A 20,480-nucleotide genomic window follows, 5' to 3' on the forward strand; every position below is an offset into this window, starting at 1 on the left:
ATAAAAGTGGTACCAACCTTATTGTGCTTGCTAATTTAAGACTCGGTTGAAACAAAATTAAGGATCGAATGCATTTTAGTGTCAAAAAAGGCAAAATTATCGTCAAAGTTCTGCGAAATCGGCACCCTTGCGAAGGGTTCAGAATTGAATCGGGAACGAAAATATCCGATCTTTGCGATCAAAACCACAAAATTACAACTTTAAACATACTATTGGCAAAAGACATTATTACCAAACAATATAGAATAGAAAATTTGACATCATTTTCTCAAAATATTGAAGAAATTTGCTCACTAGACATCGAAAAAGTACGCAATCCAATTCCCGTTCAAACGCGTGAGAAACTGAAAGTGCATAATCCCGACTAGGTAAAATTATCATGGCTTCATGCATGTGCAATATACTATAGTTTTCAGCAGAGAACTTCTGCGGTCTGCCAATTTAGGGAGCACGGTGGCCGAGCGGAACGGGCACTGACTCATAATCGGAAGGTTGCGGGTTCGAGCCCGGCGACGCCATCGTGTTGTGCCCTTGAGTAAGGCACTTTATCTCGATTACTCCTCTCCACCCAGGTGTTTAAAATGGGTACCGGCATTCTTAAATGCTGGGAAGGTAACAGACTCGCTGTAGAGGAGGTGTAGCGATCCCCCTATAGCAACACTACATGGAGGAGTCTGGCCCAATCGCCAATGAAAGAGAGATGGGCACTCCGATCACTGTTTGTACAGGATCGTCTCCTTTACCTTACCTGCCAATTTGGCGCAGTTTATGGCGTATACACAACCCGGATACACAAGTGTGCTTCAGATTGGCTAATTGAATCACGTCATCATCACATCGGCACCTCATTCGCTGGTCAAGCTGTGTAGCACTAGCAACCAGAGTTTTCTGTAAGCATTTTGCTGAAAGGGTTATTTTCAAATTTTTTGGACCCTTTCAATTGCAAATTTTTCCTCTGAAGGGGTCCAAAACATTGTCCATGGGGTATTTGTATAATATTATTTTTGAACACATTTTTACTATGTGTGTGTTTTTGGAGCAGTGGCGCACAGCGTCATCATCCCTATATCTTCGTGTCAAAAATTGCCGTGATAGTACGCCGAATCATCTCGTTTTTCAACAGCTACACATGGCGATTTTGTTCGAGATAGGCCGAGCGACTCAGGCTAAGCATACCATTTACACGATATGAGATACCACAGAGTCTGCCACAGAGTTTCTATTCTATGTTTTTACGATTTGCGCATGATCAGTACCTCATATGATATTGCCATTATAAGAAAATTTGATTTATTGTCAGGTAAAACCCAGGTTTTGTTTCCAATACACTAACTCGAAAAGCAATACACTAATAAGCGGCGATTGCTGTTTTTACTGCAAAATTGTGATATATTCAAGTGTTTGAGAATTACAATTATATATATAAAGGTGCTGTATAGAATATTAAATCACACTATGCCACTTTCTTTATCTGCGTCAATAATAGAATACTGATTTCAATCGAATTGAATACATCTCTCCATTTTGAGTTTGTACTTCCCCACTGAACGATCTAGCGATCGATTTCTAACCAATCAGATAGGACTCCTTTTCTTGCGTTCTGTGAAACACCAATCGCCCGTCGCTCACCAACGGAGTATTAAGTTTATATTTATAATACAGGGTGTCGACACTGTGTGGCGGATCTAGAGCAGTCAGAAGGGGGGGGGGGGGCAATTTTAGGAGAAAATAATAAAAATGTAAAAAAATGCCCCCTGAGAAGTATAAGAAACTTTTGCAAAATGAAGACCTAATTAATGCAATTTAGTGGACCATTTTGGCACTATTAATGTGTAAAATTTTAGTTTAAAGATGCTGAAAATTTGTGAAATGAGCAATCCATGGAGCCTTTCGTGTTTGGCACTATTAATATGTAAAATTTAAGTTTGAACAGTTGAAAAAGCCAAAAATTTGTGAAATGACGGTCCATGAAGCCTTTCGTTGTCACGTTTTCGTTTGCCCTATTATCGTAGGCCTATAAATTGTGTTAAATATAGGGCCTAAATTGGCAAATGTCGAAAGCAGAAGCAATAATGGCCACTTGTTTATCCACTACGCATGGGGTGTATGTGGGGATGATCCCTGAGTGGGAAAATTTTGCAAAATTTAAGTCCAATTGAAGCCATTTGGTGCATCATTTAAACAGAAAAAGGACCCGAACTCAATTTGCAAAATTTCAAACTGACACTTTTCGAGTCTTGAGACTCGCAATCGATGCTGACAAAGTGTGCTGGGCCCTGCATATTTGGGAGTAGGTCCAAAATGCCAAAAGCCGAAAATAAATTCACAATTTCGGGTGTTTCTCTATTCAAATCTTGCAATATTTGAATGCATACGTTTTCAAGATTTTATACGTGTTAGACTTTGGGACTTTGGATTTGAAGGGGTCTGCAAAGTGCCTGAACACGTAAATATGTGTGTTTTGTGCGTTAAAGTAAACCCTGGTAGCAACGCGTGACCCAAGTTCTTTTTCGCGATAATCAGACAGAAGTTGACAGAGCAGACGAACACCGCTGAAGTAATTCCATTCTATTCCATTTCCTATTTTAGAGCTAAAAGCAAAGGTAGGTAGGAAAAGTGAAAACCTAGGGAGGAAAATTTGAGGAAAACTTGGAACAACAATCCTCTTCAAAAGTGTTGGGACACTTTCAATAGGATGAATGTAAATGACCCCCCCCCCCTTTCCCCTGAAGAATAGGTTAGACTTAACACCAAAGAAAGCTGCGCATTTCAGCATGTTAAAAATAATGGAAATAAGGTCCCAACAACTATTGATAAGGATTGATTGAGGATTTTCAATGACTCCTTAGCATTAGTGTCAATCCATATTGAAATGTGTGTGTGTGGGGGGGGGGGGGCAATTAGCCTGAATGATCAAAAAGTGGCTAAAAGAGCAACAAATTGGTCATTTTGTCAAGGATTGATGCCCATGCTCCTTAGCACTACGCTTCTGTTCTGTGTTTGAAAGAAATTTATTTTGCATAAACTTTATGTGATGTTGCTTGGTGTTTTCCAGAGCCTTAAATTCATTCCATATAGCACAATCTTATTTACATTTTGGAAATGGGTGATCATGCAGATGAATGTTACAATTCTACTATTACAATGATGTTCAATAACCTATTTGAGAGGACAGGTTAGTGTAGTGGTCTTCTCACTCGCTTCTCACCGCTGCTTCCTGAGTTCATTTCCCAGCGTTGCCAAATGTGAGTTTGGTTGCTGATCCATGCTTGTCCTCACAGATTTTCTCCAGGTGCTCCGGTTTTCCAACTGCTTCCAAAAAAACTACCTCTTCCCATATCCCTGTCCCATCATATTCAGATTGCCTGGCTTTAGTGGAATGTTCTAAGGCCAAATTGAAAAAAAAAGGTTTGTCTCAAAGCTCTCCAACTCTGAAAAACTAATTCAAAATATATTTTGAAAAAACCTCCTATTCTACTGTATGAAGTGTTACTGAACAATTAAGTGATGCTGTTATTGTATTGAAGTGAAGTAATCTAAGAGCAGGGGTCTGTTGGTTCATCTCCATGTACTTTTCTCCCCCCACCAGACCCAAGTACAGGGATTAATAGAGGAGGACGTATTCAGTTGCATAGTAAAACAATAAATGAAATCCGGAGGTTTAAAAAATTGTCAAAATGGTATTTCGATCATATTTTTTACACATTTTCAGGAAAAAAATTAAAGGAAATTTTTTACTAACGCTGGTAAAAAAACTATGCGTGCGGGCGCTTTGAGACAAACCTTTTTTTAATTTGGCCCAAATAAAATTGATGTTTATATCTGGTCTCAATCTTACCAGGAGTACATTCACAGAGCTCACCGGATCCTACTATGACAATGTTTAGTACAATAACCAATCCTGTGACTGATACCAATCCAACTACAATGGAGACAACAGATAATGCTACAACCATTAATGCTACAACGGAGACAATTACAACAACCAAGCCTACAACCACAAAGCAACCAACCACAAAGCAACCAACTACAAAGCAACCAAGCACACCAACAAGGAGCCCCACACCTAATGATCCTATCAGGGAGCGTGAAAGTAAGTGTTAATTGGATGATATTTAGCTACTGTAGCTGCCAAAATTTGACATTATGTGATGTTGTGGATGTAAATTTACAGAACACTGTATTGTCTGTTTATTAACCTTAACAGTACCAGGTACTACAAAATACTACTTGATATATGCACTGCGCGTGCGGGCATCCCACAAGATGTGATAACACAATCACCCTAAGTGATACACACCGACATCGCCTGGTTAATAATTACATTGTACAGCAGAGACACTAAAATGAATACACGGGATCGATACACGTGAATGTGCTATGCACGATTTGATATTCAGGCGATAAATCTTTGGATACCGGGGTAGAAAATGATGAATATCTCCGTAATTTTTTGTTCTAAAGAAGCCATATTTATTTCCTTGCACCTGAACATATGTGTTGAAAGGATATGATAGTCGTTAGCTTACGTATTGAGAAAAAAGCGTGCGTCTTGAGCTCAAAAACTGACCAAAATTCTGATTTTATATGTGCCGAACTATAGTGCAGCGTAGGCTAGCTGTACTCACTCATGGAGGCAGTCTAAAAGCAGATGACCCCATGGCGTATACATGCTCACTCACACACAGAGAGGTCAATTGCCAGGCTATTTTGCCACAGGCGTTGGGCTTCGCTGGCCAGCGAAACTGTGCCTATATAGGGCGATTGCATCATCACACCACATGGCATGCACGCACAAACAGCGCATATATCAAATAGTATTTTGTAGTACCTGATACGGTTAGGGTTAAGTGGTGTGTCTAAGTAGTGACTTTTGGGGCTTCAGGACTGAGGTTTTCTGTAAAACTGTGTAAAATTATCCTTTGGGGGGGGGGGCACATGTCAGCCACTCAGCATACTGTAATATGGTTTATGAATATTGATGTCAAACTTTCCAATAAAATAAACAATAAAACATTTGTTTTACATGCAATGAGATCTTCTGTTGTTTAATTAACAGGGCTAATTGGGATCTATGATGATGAAGAGAGGGAGTATGAAGGCTACGATGGATGGTATAACAACTTAGCTCACCCAGATTGGGGAGGTGCTGGTAAGTACCAGTAATACCCAGGATTGACTCCTCAGGATTTGAACAAGGGGGAGCGATCGTGATTTTGGCCTCATACTTTGAGGCAGCTATTTAAAGTTTGTTTGGCTTATAATTGGCGAAAATTATTCAGTTTTGTTGCTGCGCACATCAATAAAGTCCCAACTCACACTTGCGTAAATTCACATAAGCATGCACCAGTCATGCAATATGCAACTAGCATAAGTACTGCACCCATCTATGTGCACGCCATTCTATATCAATACACAATTCTATATCAATACACCATTCTATATCAATATCATATATTTGTTTTTTCCACTTATAAGCCTAACAAACTTTAGCTCATGCATGGTTGCAACTTTAAATATAACATGTGTGTAGTGTACAGGGGATCCAGGTTTTTGACAGGGGTGTTACAGCAAGTATGACTATTGGCCATTGGGAGGGGGAACTTGAGGGGTGTACCACCCTCAGAGGTGGAATGTTTTCAAAGATATGCGAAATTGGGGGCAGGGGAAGTCCTAGTATACAGCTCTCCTTGGCTGTTACAGAGAGCAGCTCTCATGTACCTTGGGGACTCAAGGAGAGCTCTTTAAATGACAGAATAATCTTTTTACCAAATATTTTTACATAATTTCTCTGATAATGAGTGTTTTGTTCAAATTCACTGATTTTCCTCAATGTCAACGAGATGTTACATCAAAATGTGATTACCCAGCAAACACGTAAACGTTTTACAGAAAACATTTAAATATCAGGTTATATAAAGGGTATAAAGCATTTTAATAATGTTCATAAACCATATTTGAAACCTTATAATGCTATTAAGTGTTGACAGAAGATAGTTTGCAATAACATTTTGACATAATTTTTAAAATTTGTAGTGTTTTTTTCATATAAAAAGTTTTTAAAATGTTTTCATGACCTTCATATAACCTGGTTTTCATGACCTTCATATAACCTGGCATTTAAATGTTATTAAATGTTATTATAAAGTTTGACAAAACCAAAATGCATAAATGTAACTCGTTTATAACATTTTCAGAACATTTTTGTGTTTGCTGGAATGTAAAATAATAGTGGGAAAGTTCAACAGTTTAACATTGTAATTTCTATTTATAATGTAGATCTTCCTTTGACCAGACGTCTTCCAGTGGCCTATGCAGATGGCGTCTATGAAATTGCAGGACAGGATAGACCCAATCCATTTAACATTACCACCAAGACCATGAAAGGAATGACTGGCAAGCCATCTTTCCTCAATCGGACAGCTTTCATGACTTTCTTTGGTAAATCAAAATGAATTACATCTTTTAATTATGTTGCATTTTATGATTCAGACTTTGAAATTTGAATTATGTGTCATTGAAATCAATTATCATAATTTTACTTGATTCAGTCATGATTTAATTTTCTTTTTAGGTCAACAAGTTGTGGAAGAAATTCTTGATGCACAAAGAGGAGGATGTCCCAGAGAGTATGAGAATGTGCCCATCCCAGAGGGTCATGAGTTTAGAGATGTCCATCCTGAGCTAAAAGAGATGCCATTCATCAGGACTCGATATAGCTTTGATACTGGATTCTCGCCTAATGTACCTCGGGAACAGGTATGTAAGTTAGAACGGCGCCCTCAATCGTTAACATTTTGTGTTGGACTTTTCCCAGAATTTGGGGAACAGATTTGGCACAGTTGTGTTCAACTCAACCTTTTGACCACATTCATTTCTGTGTGACATTTATTTTAGAATATTCAGCCGGCAATCTTCTCGTAATAGCCTGTCAGTTGTCAAGCGGGACAGAGATAAAGTATGCTCCATTGTTCCCTGTTGTCAGTGGGAGAGCGTGGAGCAGTGGTTAGGGTACTTGCCTTTAGTGCATGAGGTCCCGGGTTCAATTCCCGGCGGTGGCGATTTGCTGGGATATTGACTTGGAAAAAAAAGTCTGAAATTAATTGGCAACCTCTGTAGATTAAATTCAGACTTCCGCTCTCCCCGTGGTTCATTTAGAATTGGGTAAATGAATCATGAAAGTACTCCGTCCTTCGGAGGTGACGTTAAGCCGTCGGTCCCGTGTGCAGAGAGCCATACCTGTACATGTATCTCGAAGCCAGTTTGGAAAAGAGTAGGGTGTTAACCCCTGACTGTTCCCAACCCGTCCCGGTGTTCAAATGGACCCCAATGGAAATAAGCTTCAATAGAGGCTTTCTTGGGTTATCCAGGGTTGTCAAAACCCGAACAAATCAAATCAAATCAAATCAAATAAACACCTACTTGGCAAATTTGTTTATACAGACTGTAAAGTTGTATAAAAGACTTTACTGGGACACTATAATCAAGTTGAATTTTGGTTTTAAAGAAGCCAAAAAAAAAGATGCACACTGCAATTTTGTTCAATTTCTGCCCCATAGAAGTTTCTGTAATATTGTTGTGATTTCTTGTATGCTAATATTTTCTTAGTGGTGGAAAAGTTCTCCAAGTTTCCATCATAAAACACCGAAAGTTTAAATCACATTACAGCTTCCTACATCAACTGACAAAGGTAATTTCTTGTTTTCAATACAGCTTAATGAGATCACACCATGGATCGATGGAGGCCTGATGTATGGTACAACTAAAGCTTGGGCTGATGCACTCCGATCATTTGAAGGAGGCAGATTAGCAGACAATGGTCAACCAGAATTTCCAGAGGAGAACACTATCGGCCTGCCCTTGGCTAATCCTCCTCCCCCTGTCAACCATTATCATAAAAATGCACGGAGATTTTTCAGTAAGTGAAAAAGTTTTAATGCTTTTAACACCCTGAGCACTACCTGCTGATCTAACATTGCCTCTGATTGGTCAATAAATGATATCTTCATTCTAATCACCAATCAGAATGGAGCTTTGCAAATAATTCACCCCAATTTTTTTGTGTTGTGAAATTATTCTAACAATGTTGCTGATTGGTCCAATTGATAATGAAAACTTCTTTTTGACCAAAAGGCAGATAGTTCTCATATGGAGTTTTTAAGCGATTTAATTAAATGGTGAAATTATAGTAAGGGCAAATATGCCCCCCCCCCTTCCCGGTTAGCTTCCAAATTGGAAACTGCTTGCTGCACTTGAATTTGCTGGGGTATTGACTGGGTAAAGAAATCTTGATATTTTCAGATTTATGCTTTTCTTATCTCATATGCTTCGGTACATGGTATATGGATGGGTCTTTTTTTCAAATTTTTTTTCTGCAAAATAGCCCAATTTTGCCTAACTGTAGCCAAGATTTACAGAAAATTTTGACAATTTACATGAAATTTGGCCAAAAAAATTGACTTTTGGTATAGCGATGGGTCAACATTTCTTGTAAAATTGGTATATGGATGGGTATACTTTCAAATTCTCAACAGCACATTCCTACTCAAAACAAATTTCAGACCCCTCCCAGGCTGACCAAGTCCATCCCAGTTGCATCCAAGAGACTAAATAGATATAAGTACAATGTACCGGTATTCATTCTTTCACCTAATTAATTTAATAATAAACAACAGTCAACCTCATTTTGTTGTTAAACATCTGACCAACTTTGCAGAACTGGGTAATCCCCGTGGCAACGAGAACCCATTTCTCCTGACATTCGGCATCTTGTGGTTCAGGTGGCATAACTACTGGGCTGATAAATTTCATGAGGAGAATCCGGAGTGGTCCGATGAAAAAGTATTCTTGGAAGCAAGGAAATGGGTGATAGGAACATACCAGGTGAGGTTTTTCAATATATTCAAATATAGAAGTTTCAGTTTTGGTAAATATTTATTATTAAAAGTCACATCATACAAACATCAGTGACCAGCCAAAAGTGATAAGCATTTATATCAATTTATTAAAAAGTAATCAAAGGCACATAATTATACATCAAAACGTTTCAACATAAAAAATGATGCACAAAAGACATTTTTATCAGAGGAAGCAAGTGCCAAAACGAATATTGCAAAACAAACAGAACAAAAAAAAAAAAAACCAATTGTCATAAAAGACACATGTTTCAAGTACAATATTATTTGATGCAATTGCTTTTCTTTGCAATATTACACACAAAATATTGTCTGTGCCACATATGTTGTGGGAAACTGCAGAGAAACTATAATGCATAGGCAGACTGCCAGTTTCGTGGAAGCATATAGCTGACTTATTGACAAAAACTACATGTATCATTTATTGATTTATGCTGGATTTTTTTTAATTCCAGAAAATTGTCTTCTATGATTGGCTACCTGCCTTCTTAGATATGACAGAGGATGAACGAGTTAAAAATATATATTCAGGTAGGTCAATTTAATAATAAAAACACAAAGCACTTAAGAAAATAAGCTGAAAAAACATAGATAAAACAACCACAATTTACAAGGTGAACACAATTTTATCATCAGGGTCTCATTAGTCCAACATGTTAACCTGTCATGACCAGGCTAAGGCAGGCAGTTTTCGGTCGGATTTTCGGTTACCCAGAAATTTTTAGTTTTAAAATTTTTTTAAGGTTAGGTTATTTGTATTTCGGGTTTGGAGTGTGCCTGGTTCCCTCAAACTAAAGCTAAATGCTAGGATCATTCATGGTTGACCAACAAAAAAATGTTTTTTAAATGTTTTTAATATTATTATATTTCAAAATGCATTGAATTTGTATCATTTTGAAAACATGAATAGAGTTATGACATGAACACAAATTATCACTTTGCATATTAAAAACACGAACATTTTTGTTTTTTGTAGGTCAACCATGAATGATCCTAGCATTTAGCTTTAGGTCCAGGGACACTCCAAACCCGAAAAAATAAATTACCTAAACTAAAAAAAAACACCCACAAATTTTTATGTTGCAATTTCGGGTACCCGATTACCTGCCCGAAAAAATGCATCAGGTACCCGGGTACAAAATTACCTGAAAATGCCTGCCTTAGACCAGGCAAAAGATAGTACATGAATTAGATGATACAAAATTATCAATTATAGTTTTTACCTTTTGATCAGTCATGTCATGTTACAATCATCATATTCAAGTTACACTAACCCTTAAACTTGGCCATGTTATCTTTTGTAGGTTATAAAAGTTATGTTCATCCAGGTATTACTCATGAGTTCCAGTCTGCTGCTATGAGATGGGGTCATACTTTGGTACCTCCAGGGGTTCTGAGAAGGTAAGGTACCAGAAACAAATTTGTTCGATCTTTGGATCGACCGCTGATGCTGTTTTGATGCTTGTTATTTATGAACTATCAACTAATCAATCAGAATTAACCCTAAATTTATATTGGTCAATATCACTACAGGCACAAATTACTATTTTATCCCAATTAACAATAGAAAATTAATTGATTTCATAAATAATAAGGATCGACCAAGCATTGATGGGCTATCGAAGGATCAAACTAATTTGTTTCTAATCCCCAAGCAATGTAATTCTCATCATAGTATAGAAAGGTAGAGATATCAAATTTGTTTGATCCCCACAACAATGTCAATTTGCTCGATCATGAAGAAAAATAGAAGCACCTCTATTCTTTTGGATAAAGAATTATTGCCCAGGTTAATACCAGGTTAATTTTTTTTGTCAAATATGGTTTAAAGACAGGTAGTTTTTCGGAGTCCTTGCTGCACATCCCACCCAAACCAAAGTTAAGACCCCCTTGGCTTCTGTATAAGCTGCAGAATATAGTGTGACAAAATTGGGTCACAAATCTGGCTACTATCAACAGAATTAGAGAAGGAGAGCCGGGACTCGATCGCCATCTTGATACAGGCATGGAGCAAAAATTGGGGGAATTTGGTTTGCCTCGGAATGCGCTTGAGGCATTCATTGTCATGCACGCGCGACATGGATGACGGACGCATTTGAGAGATGCACTTGATGCCACCTGCACGTGAGTACCAGATGCTTCAGATGAGATGCAGAATTGTCTCCGTGCACAGTCGGCAAGGACCCGAATACCCTCAATTTTCAACCCATAGCTGACGTCCCGGTTCTCCTTCTCTAATTCTGTGCTACTATCTCATTTTATTTTATTCAATATATGTGGCTTTTGTTTTGCAGGAATAACATGTGTGAATTCAGGAAGACTACCAACAATTCTAGTGACAATCCGGATGGAGCAGGTCACTATGGTGTCAGGACTTGCAACTCATTCTGGAATCCTCAGGTAATGTGTTTCTACACTATGTTAACCAAGGCATTATAACAGTAGTTATCTGTATAGGTAAGACTACAGACAGATTAAACATCTGCTTGAAGATCAGTGGCAGCACCAGACATTTTTCCGGGGGGCATGGAGGAAGGGGGGGGGGGGTTAAAGTAAAATTAAGGGGGGTCAAAAATCATAAAATTTCAGCAAAATTGCTTCACAAATTGTAAATTTCTGATTTTTTATATTTCTTTTTATTGGTGGACATGACCACTGAACAGAAAAGTGTAGTTTGAAATTGTATAAGACTTAATAAAATGGGAGTAAACCCACTGTTGTTGCTGTTTGTGTTGTTGTTGTTATTATTGTTTTTCTTCAAAGAAACATTGAAAGTTAAATTTGTGTGTTTTGATCTTTCACATAGCTACCTGTGGTAGAGTCTGGTATTGAAGAATTCCTGATGGGAATGGCATCACAGATTGCAGAGAGGAAGATAATATCATCACAGAAGATTTACAAAGTTAGTTTACATTTGATTTAAGTTCCCTAAGGATGTAATAATCAAAGCGCTAGTTATGTAGAGAATAAAAGTATTGTTTTGAGATGGAGCTGAGTATCTATCGCCTGATGGGAGAACATGGGAGATATCATTATTTTAAGTGGAACAACGAGGCAGAACGCCAAGTTAAAAAAAAAAAAATACTGGTATCTTGTGTTCTATCAGGTAATAGGTACACGGCTGGGTCTCAAAACAATACTTTTATCGTCATTCTTAAACTGATCAAGTGTAAAATCATGTTTGTTTGGATGTAATTTGAGTCAACTTTTTATGACATGTCACTCCCGTTGCACAGATGCGAATCCATCGAGTCCTTCATGCGCACGATAACTGTCAAATCATATTTATCATCTTCTTGTTGATCACAGGACGTGTATTTGGGCCTCTCGAGTTCTCTCGTCGTGACCTTATGGTACTGAATATTCAAGCGAGGTCGCGACCATGGTCTGCCAGATTATAACACTGCCCGTGAAGCATTGGGACTAAAGAGAAGAAATAGCTTCTTAGAAATCAACCCTTCTTATAATGACACTGAATTGTCAGATATTGATGAAGAAGTAAGTCACTTTATTTTATCGAAGGAACAGATATGTGACCCACTCTGACAAAACCAGGAACAAATCGCATTTTTGACATTTCATGATTTGAATAAAAATGTCAGCACTAGACAATAAGCTTTAAAATGATACCAAAATTATATAAATAGCATCAATACTTTTCAAGATATGGATAATTTTGTAAATGATACCTTGATATGTTTGCCAAATTCTGAGTAATGGGCCAATTAGTTTCCTGCCTTATGCAGGATTGAATAGGGATTATCATAGTTCAACTGTTATTTATTGATTAAATAAACCTCTTTTTAAAAGTACTTTCAAGGATTTGAAAGTCCCCTTAGTCCCACAGTCAAATACCATTAAATTAAGAATTCCAAAATTTCATTTTTATGGGAATGTCATCTTTAAAGGCCTATACCTAAAAACCATGTCTGGCGACTTGTTCCGGGGTTTGTTGGAGCTGGTCACATTTTTGTTTTTCTGAATTACATGAAACTTACATTATAAAACATTAAAATTACACTGGATTCACATCGACAAATTTACAATATTATGAAGATATTCAAATATAAAACATTAAAATGACTGAAAGGATATGAGAATTATTGGTCAATTTGAGAAATGTCGGCTTTGGAATACCCTTTACATAATGCAGACTTGCAATGACTCAACTCAAATAACTACTGGACTCGATATTTGGTGACTTGTGTACTTAACTCAAGAATTGCCCTTAAATGATTCAACTCAACTCTCAACTTGACTCATGACTTGGCCAGATTGATCCCTTGATGACTTGTGATTCAATGACTCTTTGATTTTGTGATACAACTGTATACTAACTTTATCTAGGGAGTTCACACTCCATGTGTAGCAAATTAAGGTCATGTCTTCCATTGGAGGTGTATGGATTTCAACAGGAATCACCTATTGTCTTGAATTGCAAAATTATGAAAATTTGTATATTTATGTGCATTTTTAGGTTCTTGCAAACTTGGAAGAAGTGTACAATGGTGACATTGATAAGGTAGACATCTGGGCAGGAGGATTGTTGGAGACTACTGCTGGAGGTCCGGGAGAACTCTTCAGATACATCATCTTAGATCAGTTTGTCAGGACCAGGGATGGGGATAGATTCTGGTTTGAAAATGAACGGAATGGGTGAGTTTCTGACCAAAGTAGTGGGCAAGTTTGCTCTGAGTCAGTAAGGTGCTATACTTTTATCGATATACCAAAATTCAAAATTTCGGCCAAATTTAACACAAATTGTCTTAATTATAACAACTTTTCCTTCAAATTTTATGAAAATATCAAAACTTTTTTGTTACAGTGATGCAAAATTGGGATATTTTCCGAAAAAATTGAGAATATTTTGGAAAAAAGACCAATCCATATACCAAAATTGGCAAAGAAAAAGGGCCATTGATACCAAAAGGCGAAAATATTACCCATGTTTTGCGGCATGTCCCCGTATGGTCATTTGTACTGAGTAACCCCCCCCCTCCCTGGGATTGTACATATACTTACAGTAGTGCAGTTGTGGTTACCACAATTCACCATGTTTTTGTTCACACCATCTAAATGAAACATATCTCAGGCATTTTATTTTACTGGGGAATTAAAAAAAAATGTGAGTTTCAGATACCAAAATACCAGTTTTTATGAAGCCAAAATGCTGTTGATCGGGTCATACCTCTTTATAGGGCAGTGGCCTTAATTACAAATTAAATTTATTGTATTGAATGCATGTTTATTTTAAATTTTCTTAACAGACTCTTTACCAAGGAGCAAATAAAATATATTCATGAACTAACAGTTTGGGACGTGATTGTTAGGTGCACAGATGTTCCAGAAGATGCCTTACAAAAAGATCCATTCCATTTTAATGAAGGTAAGATGCAATTTATATATCAACAACAATAAGTATTGTATTCTCTCTAATGAACGCTGCCCTCAAATAAACGCCCCTCCTGACATAGTGTTTTTAATATTAGTTACCGAAATACACAAATTGTCATGCCATAGTACATAGGTAAGCTTTTGTTGGACATCATTAATACAAATTAACTACTGCAAAAAAAATTATCCATCAATTTTATAAGCCTCAGGACCTTGCCACGGGGCATAAGGGGGGAATGGTCACCAGCCATTCTGCCCCCCTGGAATGCTGAATCATGAGTAATAAGACTTATGTTTAAACCCTGGGGGCACTCAACTTACTAAATTTGGTAAGGGTGTGTGGTGTGGAGCGCCGAACTTTGGGAACTAAGAACAGGCAAAATAGGAGCTTGATGAACTAAAATTTCAACATTTTTTTTTGGAGGGGGGGTCTAGCAAACTAAAATTGGGCCAAATTATAGGCTGTGGACTGTAGAGCTAAAAAAATTCAACTTTTTCCAAATTTGAGCTAAAGAGCTACAATTGTCTGAGTTTGAGGTTAAAAAACTTTAGGAACTGCCGGAGAGCTTGAAAGAGGGACCCTTGACTGCCGCACTTGCCCAAACCACCTCTACATGTAAGTGCCCCAGGTATAAACATACTCCTTTTTCAATTTTTATTTTTAGGTGACCCATGCTGGGAAGAAACACAAGATGAAGATATTGGTCATGGAAATCCAAACCGCACAGTGTCAGAGGACGATCTGGATAATTGCACCAACTTGGAAACCTATGATTATTTCAGGGGTAGCGAAGCATCTTTTGCAATTACTTTCCTGGCAGCTGGTCTATGGGCCGTGGGTAAGTGACTCTTCACTGATAGATATACGCCTAAGGAGAGAGGACCTTAAAATAGAATTGGGCTATTCCAGTTGAAGTCCATACACGCCCTGTGGAAGACATGACCTGAATCTCCCACACAGGGGTTTTGAATTTCAAATGTTATTACCTGAAAGGGTAACTCCATTTGAAATCTACACTCCCTGTGTGGGAGATAAAGTCATGCCTTCCACAGGGGGTGTATGGATTTCAACTGGAATAGCCCATTATACAGCTATGTTTCCACCATTTACTATAGTTACTTTTCACTGAAATCAGACCCATCTCGTAATTTTAGGTTTCTAAGGCAGATTCATTTGTTTGGTCTGGGAAGAGATAGTGGTACCAAAATTGCTAAAATGCACACCAAAACCTAGTCAAATCACTGTATACAGAGTATAAAACAGGAAGAGACACAGATACCCCCCATGACAAATAACTCTTTGCAACTCTATTTTTATCTGCCTGATTGTATTAACCATAAAAGAGGATCTTTTGATGGTGTATTCCTTCTTTGTGTGTCGGTGTTTGCCTGCATACGAGGACACACACAAGAATTTTCACTCTAAACTGTGGACTTACCTGCAACCAAGGACAGTCCTCAGCCTCAAACTACTGCAATAGACCTCAAATGCATGCTAAATGCATAAAAGCGATACTTGGTCAAAACTGTGGACCATGTGTGTAAAAATTCAGTCAGCAGTTGATGGCGAAAATTCCATTTTGTATCATACACACAAAAAATCTGCCATTTATTCCATGGTTAGGCAATGAAAACCCAGTTCCGAAAACCTGTCTACGCCACTGACCATGGGAGACCATGGGAGTATGGGAGATTAAGGTTCCAGGATTTCACCTGGAATAGCCCAGTCACTCACAACTTATCTATCTTCTATTCCAACAGGTTGTGTTATTATGCTGTTTGTGCTTGCACACAGACGATCACAGTATTCAGCAGAGAAACATAAACAACTGCACCAAAAATCACGAAGGGGCAAGCCAGACAAGCTGAAAACATACAGTGGTAAGGACTAATTAGAGTTTAACTCTCTCCATGCAGGTGTCGACTGCATGCATGCAGACGACAAGTTTCATTTTTTTTAAAGTTAAAAATTTCGGAATTGTAAATTTTCATGACCATATTTGGAATCAGCATAAAAAATGCATTAAAACAAGTACAAACAAGCCTGGTATTGGCTCAGTGGTTCTTAAGATAGTTCTTGATATTTTGAGAAAATATCTCAAAGCTTGGGACTTTTTATGTCGAAGGCTATGGCTAGCATGCAGAGTATTACTCCAAGCAAAAGGTGTAGAAAATGAAATGATAATGCTAACAAGTAATATTTGGGAAGACTGGTTAATGTAGTGGTCTTCTCACTCGTCTGTCACCACTGCAGCCTGGGTTCAATTCCCCACGTTGTCACATGTGAGTTTGGTTGCCGATCCATGCTCCCTGTCCCATCATATTCGGTTAGCATCCCTTTAATTTAGTACCCTCTGAGCACTATTGGGCTTTGCCTGACTTCGGATGTTATAAATAAATTCAAAATCAAGAAATCCTCGGCAAATCAATCTATAATTTTTCAAAATCTTATCAGTGGCGTAGCATGGGTCATCACATTGGGGGGGGGCACCGACCATGATTGGGGGGCACCAGGTCTGATTGGGGGCACAAGCCATTTTTTTGGCAATTTTCCTATGGGATTTTCTAAATTTTGAGATCGATTGGAGGCACATGCCTCCCTGTGCCCCTATGACGCTATGCCACTGAATCTTATACTCTTTTGCACTGATTTGAAAATAAATATTTGTGAAAAGATGACTAAATTTCCATGTTTAATTTGTTCTTGATCTTCTATGTGTTCATAGCTATTGAATGGTGTGGCAAAAAGGAAGCAAAGCGAGCAGTTCAAATCATGCTTGGACCTGGCAAGCAAATCAAAGTACAAAACGAGCGTGGTGATAAAAACTTCCGAACAATCGATCTGAAAATGGTCAACAAGCTGATGCTTCAGGTCGCACCTGATCGGGAACGCCGGTACTGCGCAGTGAAATTAGATCGTGAATATGATTTAGTGCTGAAATTTGATGATGAGGATTTGCGTACTGAATTCATCAGTGATTTTGAGAACTGGCTCGGAAGCCCTGAGGTTGGCATCGGCAGGGAGAGGCTTGAGGTTCGAGAGGGGGATTTGCTGAAGTGTGCCGTTACCAAGGGACAGCGGCAGAAAATGCTAGAAAGATTCTTCCGTGTTGCATTCGCTCGGGTAATTCATGTTTAACTTCCTATTTTTCTTTTCATATTTTCTATTCCATTTTCTATGCATATAAACATTTTTTAATATAGCAATAGTATAAAATGTGTTCAAAAACAGTTCAGGCCCATAAATTAGTCAGTGAGGTGCTAAGTATATAAATGTTAAACAATTACCACAAGAAACAAGCAGACATGTGCTTTATAATAATAATAATAACAATAGACCTGTTTAGCAGCTGATCTAAAATCTTCGCATATTAATTGTTCAGAAAGATGTTGTGTGCCAAAACATACTCAACCAATCAAATTTTAGGGATTTGAACACATATTCGACCTTGCAGTGGACATCCCATTCAATAAATTGCAACAAATAAGAGCAACGCAGTAAGTGATAAATCATACTACACTACGCAAAAAAAGTTTCTTTATGGTTAGGAAATTTATCCACTATTAAAATCTAGCGAATAATTTTGTACGTTTGCTCAATAATCGCATGCGGGTGATTGTCCTGCACATTTTAACACCTCAAACACTACTCTACGACACTCCTGAGAAAAGATATGAATGTTTAAGTAACACGAGGTCGAAAAATGAAAATTGCAAAGAGGCCTATTCAAGTTTTCAGCATAAAAGAACACAAAAATCAACAAAAATACAGATAACATTTTTTGTTTAATTGCTGAGTACATTTCAGGCATCATACTGCCGTTTCCAACTTCACTTGAGATTAATCTCTTTCTTTACCCGTCTTTGTGTGTCCACCGTTGGCTTCCCTTACAGCAGCCACGTATGGCCTCATGCTCCTAATGAGGCGCGTCGAATGTTACCTTGCTCAACCCCGTTCCACTCGTTGATAACGATGCGATTTAATCCCACCAGAGTTATATCTGCCTTTATCTTCTTGTTGACTCGTTTCTTGTGCTCATCCCAAAGGTTCTCCAAGGGATTAAGATCACGGCTTCTGGAGGGCCACTCTATGTTATGTTATGTTCTAGTGTCTCAATTCCTTCTGCTTCCAGGAATGCAGCTGTAATCATGACCTGTTTTGAATCCCTTTTCCAAATCCATCTCTCAAAACGTAAATGTCTTAGTACCCGCTCACCTTTGTCTTTGATCATTCATCTGCATAATAAGCAAAGGATTATCCAACATGCATCAAGGAAAATGCTTTAAATTTAAATTTAAAAGGCGGGAATAATGAAACCGTCTTGGATCAGTGAAGCAGCTCTAAAACCGCTGAATAGGCCTCTTTGCAATTTTCATTTTCGACCTCGTGTTACTTAAACATTCATATCTTTTCTCAGGAGTGTCGTAGAGTAGTGATTGAGGTGTCAAAATGCATGAGGACAATCACCCGCATGCGATTATTGAGCAAACGTACAAAATTGGTTGCTAGATTTTAATAGTGGGTAAATTTCCTAACCATAAAGAAACTTTTTTTGCGTAGTTTACATCACAAATTCCTTGAATGCTCTGGTACCAGTGTGTGTGATTTGTTGTGGTGTTTTTGTTTACCGTAGTCATGCATGATCAGTGTTTTTTCAAATCATCCTCAAGATATATTGTTTATGAATGCGCTCTGTGTACCTAAACCATGTGACTTGAGGATGATTTGAAGTGACCTCCACTTGAGATGAGTCTGGTATTTATTCCAAGCTGTTACATAAAACGAGACACATGTAGCACCCGAAAAGTGCATCCTTTTGATATGGATGTACACAAATGTTGAATTTCAAGCTTCTTTAATTTCAATATATTTTGCAGGCGTATGATTTAGATTTTGATCCTGATGACATCCATGAGTTAGAATCCTCCATTGCCAGAGATGTGTTGACTTGTGAGCTGACCAAGACAGAGTTTGCTGAAGTCCTCTCCATGAATCCTAGTAGTACTTTCATTACTAGCATGTTTGACTTGGTGGATAAGGATAAGAGCGGATCCATTTCCTTCAGAGAGTTTCTGGATATCATTGTGATATTTGCTAAAGGTATGAAGATTTGAAGTTTTAACCTTACATCTCTGCTTATAATATGATGCTTTGTATTTTCCCCAGCCCCCCCGTGTCAGTAAAAAAATCACAGAAAATCTACTATTATCATATTTTGGGTGAAAAAATCATCCTAGGCCTATTTGGGATGAAAATTGACCTAGATTGGGCAAAAATCCATAATTTTTGCTTTCCCCCTCCCAAATCTCACTTTACCCCCTTCCTCCATTGCCAACCTGAAAAAAAAGAAACAACAGTGGCTGCCCCTCCACTTGAACATTGGAATACTACATATGCAGACTACCCCCTCCATCAGGGGTCGCATATAAGGAGTCTGCGCGTCCAGAGACTCCTTACTTTTTTATTTTGGCCATTTTGGACTCCTTAAATCACAAGTTGAAAGTAACCAAAGGGTCAGGTAAAAACTGTATGGACTCCTTAATTTTACGATGCACAGAGGCATAAATCAGTATAAGAATCGTTGATTAAAAATTAAAAAAATAAAAGATCAGTAAATCTTGCGAATCGCCATAGGCGAATGACACTATTAATTTCACTGGAATATTTGATAAGTTCAAAGTTTAGAATTTTGGACAGATGGACTCCTTAAATTCTCATTGGACCCCTTAAATGTTGCTTTTGCAGGTACCAAAGGGTCCAGAAAAATTAAATTGAACCCCTTGATTTTTTGTGCTCGCGCTACCCTCCATAGCATGTCTTGGAACGATTCTAATGTATGTTTCCTTCAACTTTTTAATGGAAATTAATTGATAGAACTCTTTTTGGAGATTAGTTGACCAAAAGATTTGTGACATGATCAAGAGGAATGAGTCACATGTCGACCCTGGTTAAAAAGGGGTTTACACATGTTTCTAAAGAGGACATTTAGAGCTTTTATAAACTGAAAACCTCATGTTGATGCGACTTTTCTTTGCAAAGTTACGTCAATTTACCAATCGCTGAACAAAATATCAAACAAATGAATTTGAACACTTTTCTTTGCCAATATCTCAAAATCAATGTTAGCGACATCCGACTCATTTCCCTTGATCATGTCACATTTTTCTACA

The 20,480-nt window shown here is 37.9% G+C and overlaps 1 protein-coding gene across 1 annotated transcript in view; it reads left to right on the forward strand.

The window, feature by feature from the left end:
• The first annotated feature begins 3,846 nt into the window (after positions 1-3,846).
• Positions 3,847-20,480, forward strand: part of LOC140159230 (dual oxidase 2-like) — a 32,822-nt gene continuing 16,188 nt past the window's right edge. Inside the window, 19 exon segments of the mRNA XM_072182637.1 lie at positions 3,847-4,093; positions 5,060-5,152; positions 6,280-6,441; positions 6,575-6,759; positions 7,714-7,918; positions 8,717-8,883; positions 9,371-9,446; positions 10,220-10,316; positions 11,210-11,315; positions 11,722-11,782; positions 11,785-11,817; positions 12,225-12,283; positions 12,285-12,413; positions 13,393-13,571; positions 14,183-14,301; positions 14,975-15,148; positions 16,071-16,190; positions 17,036-17,433; positions 19,188-19,410. Of these exon segments, the coding sequence (XP_072038738.1) occupies positions 3,874-4,093; positions 5,060-5,152; positions 6,280-6,441; positions 6,575-6,759; positions 7,714-7,918; positions 8,717-8,883; positions 9,371-9,446; positions 10,220-10,316; positions 11,210-11,315; positions 11,722-11,782; positions 11,785-11,817; positions 12,225-12,283; positions 12,285-12,413; positions 13,393-13,571; positions 14,183-14,301; positions 14,975-15,148; positions 16,071-16,190; positions 17,036-17,433; positions 19,188-19,410 (2,806 nt within the window). The 5' untranslated portion in view covers positions 3,847-3,873.

The sequence above is a fragment of the Amphiura filiformis genome, chromosome 8 (assembly GCF_039555335.1).
Source record: "Amphiura filiformis chromosome 8, Afil_fr2py, whole genome shotgun sequence".
Classification (NCBI taxonomy): domain Eukaryota; kingdom Metazoa; phylum Echinodermata; class Ophiuroidea; order Amphilepidida; family Amphiuridae; genus Amphiura; species Amphiura filiformis.